This window comes from Falco peregrinus, chromosome 19 (genome assembly GCF_023634155.1).
Source record: "Falco peregrinus isolate bFalPer1 chromosome 19, bFalPer1.pri, whole genome shotgun sequence".
NCBI classification, from domain to species: domain Eukaryota; kingdom Metazoa; phylum Chordata; class Aves; order Falconiformes; family Falconidae; genus Falco; species Falco peregrinus.
In genome coordinates this window covers 3,108,662-3,120,873 of record NC_073740.1, presented here as the reverse complement: position 1 = coordinate 3,120,873, position 12,212 = coordinate 3,108,662, and the positions used below count along the sequence as shown (strand labels likewise).

General features: G+C 46.1%; 2 protein-coding genes across 3 annotated transcripts in view; one reads left to right on the top strand and one right to left on the bottom strand.

Moving 5' to 3' along the window:
• LOC101913717 (GON-4-like protein) overlaps positions 1 to 34 on the bottom strand; it is a 32,116-nt gene extending 32,082 nt beyond the window's left edge. Inside the window, exon 1 of the mRNA XM_055792363.1 lies at positions 11 to 34. The gene's annotated coding sequence lies outside the window, so the exon portion shown is untranslated. The remainder of the gene's footprint in view (positions 1 to 10) is intronic.
• Positions 35 to 100: 66 nt separating this feature from the next.
• On the top strand, positions 101 to 11,903 carry SYT11 (synaptotagmin 11). Of its 2 annotated transcripts, none has more exons than XM_055792372.1 (4): positions 101 to 262; positions 3,669 to 4,492; positions 7,137 to 7,257; positions 8,827 to 11,903. In XM_055792372.1, exons 1-4 carry the CDS (start codon positions 229 to 231, stop codon positions 9,135 to 9,137), a joined length of 1,290 nt encoding a protein of 429 aa, XP_055648347.1. In that variant the 5' UTR covers positions 101 to 228; the 3' UTR covers positions 9,138 to 11,903. The 2 variants fall into 2 exon arrangements, with proteins under 2 accessions (XP_055648347.1, XP_055648346.1); XM_055792371.1 differs by having other exon boundaries at positions 8,824 to 11,903.
• Positions 11,904 to 12,212: the final 309 nt, after the last annotated feature.

Sequence of the window (12,212 nt, the reverse complement as noted above, 5' to 3'; positions counted from 1 at the left end):
CGACACTTGCCGAGTCACCGCCGGGCGGCCGCGGGGCGGGGCCGACCGCCGGCTGGCGCGGGAGGGGCGGGCCGGGCCGCCGGGCGGGGCCGGGCGGGGCCTGCGCCGCGTCGGGACCAGTCGGCAGCGCCTGCATCCCGGGCGGCGAGCATCCTCCGGGCGGGGGCCGGCAGTGCGGCGCCTCCGCACCGGGCTGCGCATCCCCGCGGCCCCGGCCTCGGCGGGGCCATGGCGGAGATCACCAGTGTCCACCCCGGCTTCGGTGAGTGGGGCCGGGCCGCGCGGAGGGTCCCCGTCCGCCGCCCCGGCAGCGCCCAGGCGAGGCCCCGCGCCTCCGGGCCCGGGCCCCGCTCGCCGCGCGATGAGCCCCCCCCCCGCCCCCCCCCCGCTCCCTGGTGGTCCCGGCTCCCGCGGGCCGCTCGCCTCCCGCCCCCCCTCCCCCGCGGCAGCCGCTCCCCCCCGCCCGCCGGCGGCGCCTGGGGCGGTGCCAGCGCTCGACCCCGGGGCCGCGGCGGAGGGGCCGGGCCCGCGGCCGGCCCGGCGGGGAGCAGGTGCGCGGCGGCCCCCGCCGCATGACGTGATGGCGGTGCCGGGCCGCGCCGCGCCGCGCCCCGGCCTTTGTTCGCGCCTCCCCGGGGGCCGGGGCGGCTGCGGCACCGGCACCGGCGGCCCGGCGAGGCGGGGCCTGCCCGGGCGAGGGGCTTCGCGGGGCGGGGGCCGTGGCGGGCCGAGCCGGGGGCGCTGCGGGCCGGGCCCGGGGCAGCAGCCACAGCCCTGCTACATCATCGGGGCTGCGCGGGCCGGCGTGGCCGCGGGCCAGGCGGTGGCGGGGGCCCCGCGGTGGCGCGGCTCCCGGGCCGGCCGCGGACGGACCCTCCCGAGCGGTGGCGGCTCGGTTTTAAGATGCTTTTTCCCGGTAGTGCGGTGGGTGCCCGTGTCGGTTGGGTTTCTCCAGGCCCGAAGATTACAGGTGCTGCCCCTGCCCGGCCTTCGGCAGCAGCCGGCCTTCCCCTCGCTGCACCTTGCCTTTAAATCCTGAAGTACTTAGTAATAATTCTCTATACTACATCCTTTATCCCCTGTACAACACATCTGCTCACCTTTTACCATCTGTCTTCCCTGGGACCCGTGAGCCACGTGCTGTCATAATTTAACCGCTGGCCGCCGTATGGGTATAATCAGCAAAGGCCAGTTTTAAAAGGAAACTTCCGATGAATTTTTTTTGTCAATTGAAAAAGAATTCCATATCCCCAAAACCTGGGTTTGTTTCAGCTAAGTCCTCGGATCACATCAGAACAAAGATGTCTTATACAAAGTTTGAACAAAAAAGCACGGTTCTGCTCTTTTGGGGAGGGGAGACAGGCTGCGGTGCCGTTCAGAATGGACGTTGTGCGTAGCAAAGTGCATTGAAAGTTGCAGGAGCTTAATTAAAATTGGGTTTAGGCAGCTGTACCTCAGGAGTTTTCGACTGTAACGAGTCATGGAGACAGGACTGATGAATATGAAACAATAAGGTGTAAGTAGGAGCCTTCAGCCAGGAAAAGAGGGGTGTCACAAGCAGCACAGAGTAGGGAATGATCGCTCCCTGTTTCTTCCACCGGCAAGAACAGGCATCAGATGAAATGAGGTGGGGTGGGCTCAAAATAAAAGCCCTGGTTTTCTCGTGCCACATAATTAAGCTGAGGAACTCTTTGCCACAGAATGCGATGGGAGCCAAATCTAAGAGTTAAGATAATTCAGTGGAAGAAGGATCACAAAGACTTGCTAAAGTGCTTTCTAGTGTGACTGCTGGTTGCTTCTTCTGAAGTTGTCCCATCGGATCTGCAGGAAATGAAGGTAGAAGAGCTGGTTCTAAGAAGACACAATAGAAACAAAACACACACACACACACACAAAAGAGATCAGAATAAGAACAGAATTTTGGCATTTGTCCTTTTTTTTTGCGTATCCACTGAAGTTGTTAATATCTGTATATGGCTGAGTTGTATTCAAATTCAAAAGACCACTTGCCTCCTTTCAAAGAGGGAACATTAAATAACAAAATTAAGGGGTTTTTTTGGGGGGGGTGTTTTGGTAATATTCCAAATTCTTCTTGCTTTCATTAGTTGAGTCCAAAGCTATACTCGCAGTGGGGTCTGAGAGATTTATCTGTGACATTGGTCACCATTGCGAAAGACTTCCCGTTCCAGGCAGGGAAGGCTTCTCTCTAACCCAAAGCGACTTTGCCATTTTTGCAAAAAGGAGACATATTTGCTGGAAAATCAGAGTTTTCCCTAAGCCTATCAGATATTTAGATTATAGTGCGGCAGTCTCATCTTCTTGCCTGTTAACCTCAATAAAATAGTAATGTGGAAAGAAAAATCGAGGTGCTCTTTGTAGCCTCAAGTATGAGGTTGGAAGATTGTTTTGTGCTGTTTGTGGTACAGAATGAAGACAGGAAGATCAGACAAGCTTACCTTTTTTACTAGCTGTTCCATTTAGCTGTTGCTATGAGTGTCATGATGATTTTTGGTTTTCCTTTTTACTGTGGAAGCAGTTTGTACAATTTGCGCAGAAAGAGACATAGGGTCAGAGGGCTTTTTTGTTTGCTTGCTTCTCCACATCCACCCACCCCCCTCAAAAAAAAATTGCTTTAATAAGCAGTAGTACAGTAACAAGTTGCAAGAAGAGCCTGGCTCTACCTTCCCTATGACCTCCCACCAAGAAACTGAAGACAGCAAAAAGATCCCTCGCTTTTCCTTCCCTTTTAAGACTGAACAAACCCCGTTCTTTCGGTTTCTCCTCATCTTCCATCTGCTTTCCGTTCTCCATCCACTCAAACTTTTTCATCGTCTTGGTGGCCCTTGACTGGAATTGCTGGAGGATGCCAGTATAATGTACTGGGGAGCTCACCAGTACTGGCTTCGTTCTGTATCTTGGTGATACTTCTCCGAAGTCAGCCGTTACAAATAGAAAATAAATAGCATAGTTGCTAAAAATTAACATAGTGCCTTTTTATTCTGGCTTGTCATCACTGAAGAACCATAGTTGACACAAGCTCTAGAAAATATCAGATAATCCCTAAATCCAAATACAGGATTTTCTGTCTGTTGTTTCTGGACATTGGATTTCCACATGAAATTTTGTGCATCCCATTGGCCCAGGATCTGCCACGAGGGGCTAGGACAAACCAGTCACACATTTCAGGCCAAAGGGATTTTTAAAAGAGTGTTAATAAAGGATAACTCCAGATCCAGTGTTATGGCCATATTTATTGCTCCCTTCTTGTTGTTAAAATAGAATTGTGTAATGTTTCTGAACAGGGCGTTAAAAAAAACAAAAATAATGCTTCCTGCAAATCAAGAAACCATATTCCTGCGGAGCTGTGGAGATGCTGGTAATGCGGGAGCTCGATTTGGCAAGATCAGGCAATCAATCATTTGAAATTCTTAGCACATGAAACACAGGTCAAGCATGCCTTAGGAGTGTAAAACTGGTTCCCACATGGGAAAATATAAATTTAAGGATGTAATTTTTTTTATTCTGGGGAAGCTTTGATACCAAGATGGTTGAATTAAAAACAACGTGGTGGTATGGTATCGATCTCTGTCCGGATGTGCTTGGCCCTCTAGGGGCATGGCCACTGTGAAGGTACGAGCTCGGTCCTGACTGCCTTGTCTTCTCCGCAGATGTCTCGCCAGTTGTGGCAGGCCTCATTGGTGCTACTGTCCTGGTGGTTTCTGTCTCCGTAACAGTTTTTGTGTGGACATGCTGTCACCAGCAAGCAGAAAAGAAGCACAAAACCCCACCGTATAAATTCATTCACATGTTGAAAGGCATCAGTATCTATCCGGAGACCTTGAGTAACAAGAAGAAAATTAACCGAATCCGGAGAGACAAGAATGGCACTCCTAAGGAGACTGGAAGGGGAAACCTCTTGGTGGATGCTGCTGAATCTGGTTTAATAGGCTCTGATAAGGCTCCCGATGGGCCAAACGCAGCCCCCCATGTCGACCAGCTCCCAATAAAAGTAGATTATGGAGATGAACTAAGTCCAGATCAAAGCCTCACTCCAGGAGGAAGTAAAACCTCCTCCCCATCTTCTCCAGGGGATGACGTCATGTTGGGCGAACTGACTTTCTTAGTGGACTACAACTTCCCTAAAAAAGCGCTGGTAGTTACCATTCAGGAGGCTCACGGGCTGCCAGTGATGGATGAGCATACTCAGAGCTCTGACCCTTACATCAAGATGACAATTCTTCCAGATAAAAGGCATCGAGTGAAGACTCGCGTACTTCGCAAGACACTGGACCCAGTCTTTGATGAGACCTTCACCTTCTATGGCATCCCGTACAGCCAGCTCCAGGATTTGGTGCTTCATTTCCTCGTGCTGAGCTTTGATCGCTTTTCTCGAGATGATGTTATTGGAGAAGTCATGGTGCCCCTTGCAGGGGTGGATCCGAGCACTGGAAAGGTTCAGCTGACCAGGGAGATCCTCAAAAGGAACATACAAGTAAGTCGCTTTGTATAGTGTGACACAAGACTCCTTGCATTGTATTTGATTCCAGTTCTTTTCATCCAGGAGCCTCCATGGTTTAATAAGCAGAAATCCTGGAAATCCTTAGCTGTGAAACACATTTTTCCACAGATTCGTGTTACTAGTAGCGCGATGGCTGTGCTCTTTTAGCTAGGCAGTTCTGTGCTTGTGGTTCTGGTGATTTGATAAGGCATGGTCACTATTTAGGCCTAGAAACGACGACTGTTATAATATGGTCTGACCATGTTAAACACCTACACTTGTAATTATCTACATCTGAACTGTTACTGTAAGCTGTAAGTAAGTGGGAATGCACCAGCGGAGTCTGACATGATTCCTCTTGTCCTGGAGCAGATGCCTAAATCAGCTCAGATGAACCCACCTTGGATGACAATTTTTTTCTCACTCAAGAAGACAACGTGTCTAAGATGGCTTTGCCAAATGTAGAGATCTAAAATTTAGGTGAAGTGAATCCCACTCTTAGTGTCTGGTGCTGTAAACTAGAAAGCTGAGCCATCCGTGTAAGATAACTGAGGTTACGTTGGGGAAGGTGGCTGCTGTCCTCCAAAAACACATTGTCTTCTGGTAGGAGGGTGAGGTGGTACTTCAGATTTTTATTTTCTTCCTTAGTTTATTTCTGCTACCCGTCGTCCAGGTTCAACAGAAAACGGCGCTTGGGCTCACTTGTTGCCTTAACGTATTGGAAGTTGTTGCTGAGCTCTGTAAAATACTTCATTATGTCCCAGAGTGGCAGTATTTTAATTGAAAAGTTTTTTCAACTATATGGGGCACTTTGGTTTTTTTGTTTTGAAGTTCTTTAAAGGAGACTGTGTGTCAGTGACCTAAAACAAAGCAAAAGAATCCCAACAAAACAAGAGTCCTGGTAATTACTTTGCTTTTCTTAGGTTCTTGGGATGCTTTACATTATAATTAATCAAGTGGCTGGTTTAGGTTCTTTAAATATTCTTTTCAGTGCATTGACCGTATCTCTTAGAAGTCATAGATTAAAAATAGAGGAAAAAAGTCACACTAAATAAAAATAGTTTTAATCAAGGATTCAAATTATGTAACATTTATTAGTAATCAGAAATAGATTTACCTTGGTGTCAGGTGTGCATTCTTGAAAACCTGCATAGCTCCACAATGCCAAAGCAGCTGTTACGGAACAAAGTTTTCAATGTCAGGAAATTTCAAAATCCGGAATACAAAGTTGCATTTAAAACCCAGTAAATTATTACACAGATCCAAGCCAGCAGAGGCGTACCTCCCATCCTCATGAATATTCCCAATAATTTCTAACAGCCAGTCTGAGAATGCAAATTACTTGGAAGTAACGGCATTAAATTCCTTTGGATCAAAAGAACCCCCAAACCCTTTACAATGTACGCACACCCCCACCCCGGCCTCCCAATACTCTTTCTGGCTGCCGTATTCAGGTTGATTTCTAGCCAGGGAGCCAAAGTTCTGAATGTTTCCCTTCTGGGGCCAGGAACTTGCTCATATATTTGCTCTCCTCCCAAAATTTTGCATGAGCAGAATTACCCTTCTTTCCTTGCATTTGGAAAACTTGTCTGAAACACACAGGAACCACTCCGATAAGAAGAAACCACCAAAACCATGATGAACATTTTCCATTTTAAAGTTTACACGCAGAATTTTTTCCCAACTGAGTAACAGCAGTTGAAGGAACACCTTCATCTCTTGGGTGATTGCCAGAGCATTTAGTGTGACATTCACCAGTTTGAAGTGAGAAAAATTCCTTTCCTTGGGGACACCCCCTCAAGCCTTTGCTCTGCAGGGTTAGCAGTACCAGACACCGCTGGGGGCAGGAGGAGGGCCAGGTACTGAAGTCAAGATCTTCAGCAGGCAGCTGCTGGCGTGGTGGCAGGGATGTGCAGCGATGGCAGCAGTGCCATTGGCGCGTTGCTGACACCCCGTGATTTCATACCCATCGCTAATACCGTTTGCCTTGGTAGCAAATAAACTTAATCTAAACTAGTGCCATCTCAGTGAAAGCTAGCGAGTGCCATCTGGCAACCAGAACTAATTATCTTAGTATTACGTTACTCTTTGAGAGGATACACAGCAAGTTTAACTGAGTAAAGCTGGTTTTATCTTCATATACCTTCATCCTGTACCTTTGCAGGCTATGATGGGGAAGCTGTCAGAGCATACCTAGGGAACGTGAGGTGCTTGGCCATTGAAGCTCCACCAAAAGTCAATGAAACTTAAGCTCCTAAACCCCACAGATGCCTCTAGCAGCAGACCTCAAAAGGCAGCCACAGCTGCTGTGCTCTGGGAAGGTGCCCACCGGGTTTGCCCTCATGGAAACACAGAATTCCAGGGGAGAGGCTGTAGTGATGCTTGCTGTGCTCAGCAGGTGTGGGGTGAACAGTGCAGCATGATTGACCTGATGCCACTTGCTCCTTCTCCCAGGGGCTCCTCCTGCCCGAGGCACTTCAATGGCCTGCGGCTCATTTTCCAACTTTTTAGGCATTTATTAGCACAAGGAAAGGAAATTCTGGTGACCTCCACCAACATTTGCCCCTATTTATATGACTGTCTTGTCCTAAAAAGTTCTTTCTGTTTTGGGTTTTTTTGTTTGTTTGTTTTTTCACAGAAATGCATTAGCAGAGGGGAGCTGCAAGTCTCCTTGTCTTACCAGCCGGTGGCACAGAGAATGACCGTTGTGGTGCTGAAAGCCAGACATTTGCCAAAGATGGATATCACTGGCCTCTCAGGTAGAAGCTATTTTCTCCAGCTCTAAATGCATGGGGGGGAGGGGGGGGGGGATCCCCAATTTCCTTTTCAGATCTTTTCACCCGTCTTATCTGAAGGATTTCTTTGCGCATTTTTCCTCAAACTCTTTCTAAGGGCGCTGGGTCGCTGCGAGTAATCCGTCCCTCGCCAGCAGATGGTTGTACAAACAAGACCACGTCCTTCCTGCTGTGAGACCAACAGTTGCATCTTTCTGGCATCGCCGGGGTTGTGGATGAAGACAGTGTTTTCCATATTTAGCAGAATCTCCGTGTTGCTTTTGGCCAGAGCGCGCAGGCTCCGTGTCTCCACGCTGCTGTCACTCCTCGCTGCCCTTAGCAGCGTTTTTGCCGCGGCACAACTGCTGCTCGCTGCATCTACCGCAAACCCTGCCCCTGGAAGAGGAGAGTGAAAGAGGGCAAGCGTAAGAAAGAGGAGTGATAGACTCAGAATAGAGAGGGGCAAATTCATACAACATTAGAAAAAATGCTGCTTTTTTTTTCTTTTTTGTTGTTTTGGCTGGTTTTGTTGTTCCTCTGTTTGGGGAGAAGAGCAGCTGTTCTGGTTTTCCTATTTTGCAGTTGCGGATTCTCAGACTCCTGAATCCCCTTAGCAAAGTTTCCTTCAGGATTATGAGAAAATGGTTAGAATCAACTCGAGAGTCAATAACAGACTGACTGATAACAAATTTAGTCCTGGTTTTGTGGCTTTCTTCTGTACGCCTCAGAAAGAATGCGGACTAGGCTTAATTCTCTATTGTAGGCCTTAATTTTTTTTTAAAAAAAAAGCTTTCTATGTGTGGTCTCCCACTACAGAATAAATTTTTTGGTAAGTGTTCTTCTCCCTGCTGAATCTTGTAAGGTTAACATCACTTCTTTATGTGATCTTTACATTATGCATAAGCTCATCATTTCAGTTGGATAAAAAAAGTGAAAATTAACTAATGTCAGCTGGGCAAAAACTTGGGTTACATGAAAAAACCCCACTGTGTGCGTGGTATCTTAATTTAAATCCTAAACAAGTATCCGCATAAAGAGCGAGCTGACTGATAAAGTGAGGCTGATGGAGACGTGAAGGCTTTATTTTAAACTTTCTTCTTTTTCAGTACCTTCCACTAGAAATGTTTTCCATCTGCAAGTTATTAAAACTGTTTTGACACTTTGTTGGGCCATTTTCTGAAACAGGGTAAAAATATTTCTTGTTATAGATGACAGCAAAGAGTGAAAGTTTTGGCTAGTCAGGCACTAACCTCATCAAAAAGCTGCCCATTTGGTATTTCTGGGAGTAATTACTGCCATTTCACGTGCAACTTGCTTCCCCTCCCAATCCCCATGCAATGTCCATGAAGAACTTGGGCTGCTAACATCAGCTGGTTGCTTTGCAGTGAGAAAATACGCCAACAACACCCCCCTCCTGGGGCAGCTGGAGTGAGTAGCCAACATTCACACCGTTTACTTGAGCTCGCTCAAGTTCAGTGAGCTAAAACCTACCCGTTACTTCCAGGAGCATTGCTGGGCTGTGTTATTAGTTTATTTCTCTCTCTCCTCCAGCAGATCCGTACGTTAAGGTGAATGTTTATTACGGAAGAAAGCGCATAGCAAAAAAGAAGACTCACGTGAAGAAGTGCACTTTGAATCCTGTCTTCAACGAATCCTTCATTTATGATATCCCCATTGATCTCCTTCCTGACATCAGCATTGAATTCCTAGTTATCGATTTTGACCGTACCACAAAGAACGAAGTGGTGGGACGGCTGATTTTGGGAGCACACAGCATCACTGCAGCAGGTGTGGAACACTGGCGAGAGGTGTGTGAGAATCCTAGAAAGCCAGTGGCCAAATGGCACAGCCTGAGCGAATACTAGCAGAGGTGGCGGCAGCGACAGCCGACTTGTAGAACAGACTTAAACCTTGTTTTAGCTGTAGAACTAAACTTTCGTAAGAAGCAGCAGCTGATTGGTTCTCTAGTGATGTGATTTTGCAGGGCACTAAAATTCTAAAGAGCATTAAATGAAAAAAAAAAAAAAGATACCACGAATATATATAACAGTGTAATCACGCTATTGCATGCCTAATACAAACTGAAATTAGTATAACTACCAATATCAAGTTGCAGATTTTAATACAATTATCTGTCACTATGGAAGTTGTGTTTGTGCCGAACTGTCTTTGCTGGTATTCACCAAGATTGGCCTGTCTTTATTAGGCTTCTCCCAAAGTTTCTGAATTCTGCTGTTTAACCTCTAGTTTCTTGTTAGTTTGCCTGCCCATTGGTTCTTGCAGTTCTGTTCTTTGCTGGTTTGGGAGTACCAACCGCATTTCCGTATAAAGGTGGTTTAGAATTCTGCACTAGCGCAAAAGGAAAATACAGGGAAAATGGCACTTTCCTTCAGAAAAGAAATAGTTCTGTTGTCAGGTACCGAAATACTTGCCGTTGCAATGTGCTTGTGGAGGAGCTGTAAGGTCACAACATCAAAGATTTGCATCTAAAACTCAAACACCAACAAACTGATCGCGTTGCTTTTGCCAACATGGAAGTTAGCACAGGCATGATCTCAGAGACTATCAGAACTGGGGAAACTCTGCTCCATTTCATTTTATTTAACCCTGTCTGTGCATGAAGGGCTGAAGAAAAAAAAACAAAACCTGATATGTCATTGATTGGTTAAGGAAGCTCTTGCTGATTCTTCTAAACATTGAATGTGAAATTCTACATGATTGATAAGTTCTGTTATCGCGGTGTAACATACCTGAGACAGGAAAGAATCTTGGGGGAAGGGGTTTTAAGTAGAAAAATTACAAAGCCTCCCTTCATTCCTGCTTGAGTCAATTTGTGTTGCATATGATCTTGTAGTTACCCAGAGCCAGCTCTTAAGAAAAGGAATAAACACAGGGGAAAGCCTGTCACAACAAAATGTGTCGGGCTCTTCAAGAAGTTAATTTTCAGAGTTTCAAGGCAGCTCGAGTTCATTCTTAAATTGTGAATGACTTCTGAGACTTGGGCTATGCTTACCGTCACCTCTGAAGTGTAAAACCGTTACATGGCGAGCGTGACCTGTAGCACTTCAGGCTATTAACCCTGACTAGTCAGAAGTTTTGAACAGAAGTTCATAGAATCAAGTTCCATGATCACAAGTTTGGAAGTCGCTGCGTTAGATGTGATGGTAACGCCCTCACCTGTCAACTGGCTTTGTACAAGACACCAGCATCCTGGCAAGTAACGCGATTTGGCTTCTTATCACAGTCAAGCCAGGAAAGATACAAGGATGATAATTGGCAGAACATAATCAATTGTAAACGTTGTTGGTAAACTGAAAGAAATAGTTACAACCAGCTGTAGAAATTAAAATTATTTCTGAACTCTCCAATGGAAATACAAAGCAGAAGTGAGCTTGCAAAGAGGCACGTAGGAGACCACAAATTTTCAGTAAACATTTTGTTGATTCCAGGCAGCCAGTCTGTTCTGTGCCCTGTGGAATGTAAATAATGTATTATAATTAAAAAAAAATCAAGATCACTTAATTACTTACAGGACTTGACTACTGAATTTTAAAGCCCTGTTGGAAAAATGATCCTTTCTACCTTCATACTAATGAAAGTAGAGTAATTGAGCAAGGCTTACTCAGTGTCCTCTCCAGCCACCGTGTAAAGCCACAGCTGCTGGGAAGGCTCTTCGTGCAAACAGTCAGCACTTTGTTAGTTGGCAATACTTTGGCGTCTCTTCCTACGAAATTATTTTTGGAAAGTTGAATTTTCTCACCCATAGCTAGTTACTCATTGAAACTCCCTTCCAGGCAGAGTGTCCCTTTAGCAACAGAAGTCACACTGAAGCTGAAGCTCTCTATTTCTCGGCCTTGCATGGCAGGCAGAAGCATGGACTGTGTTCGTGCTTTATCGATCCTGATTACGAGGATTTCTGCCTGAGGTTATTAGATTTTATCTTTGTCTTAAATGCTTTCTAGCTCATGCTGTATTGGTGGCTCACAGCCACAAACCAGAGAACGAGTTCTCCCTTGGAAATTGGTGTAGATCTATTTCAACCCTAGTTTTTGCACTAAGCAGTTGTGTTGCTGAAGTTTAGCAACTGTCACGACTTTTCCTCAGAACATGCTTTCCAGCACCGCTCCAAACATCTGGATAGGACATACTAACAACAACAAAATTCCCTTTTTCCCTCCGGTGTGAAAAGCATGCTTAAGCCTAGATGATCTCCTTAAGATTCCTTTAGTTGAAAAGGAAAGATGAACTTCTTGTCAAGGAAACATGCTCAGGGTAAATAGACTTAGGCTATCAGGCAGATAGGAGTAGCTCCAACACTCTTCTGGAATAATAGGAAACTGAAGATGTGCAGATATATATTTTTTAAAACGTAAAATAGACAGTAAGTGACAGCGGACTCACTGTAAAATCTCCCAGGTGTGGTTATTCTTTACCTTGTGTCTTCTATTGTAAAACTAACTTGGACAGTTACAACTTTGTGTGAAAAAAAGAAAAAAAAAAAAGCAAAAAACCTAACTCAACATGTGTGAAACTGCATAATGCTATAAGCTAATCTACATTATGTAATGCTATCTTGTATGTTGAATTTGTTAACGCACATCGAGCGTGCAAATAAAAATGAAATCACTTTAGCTGCTGACTGTGTGCCGTGTTTGACCGTGGGCAACACATCCATGACCACACCGCACACTTTTAAGAATGTGTTTCTAAAAGCATTTATTTCTGCTGTGGCAATCCAAGGGAAAAGCACGCACAAAACGTGCCTCAGAGACACAGAGGAAGGTGACAGAATCCTGGCCAGTGATGTAGAACATCATCACTTAAGCGCTAGCGCATACAGAAACTTGGTACGCAGCGTTACAATTTGGCACGAATGGATATTCGTTGGCTAAGCTGAATCGAAGTGAAAAAATAGGCTCAGGTGGGCAGGAAAAGAGGCC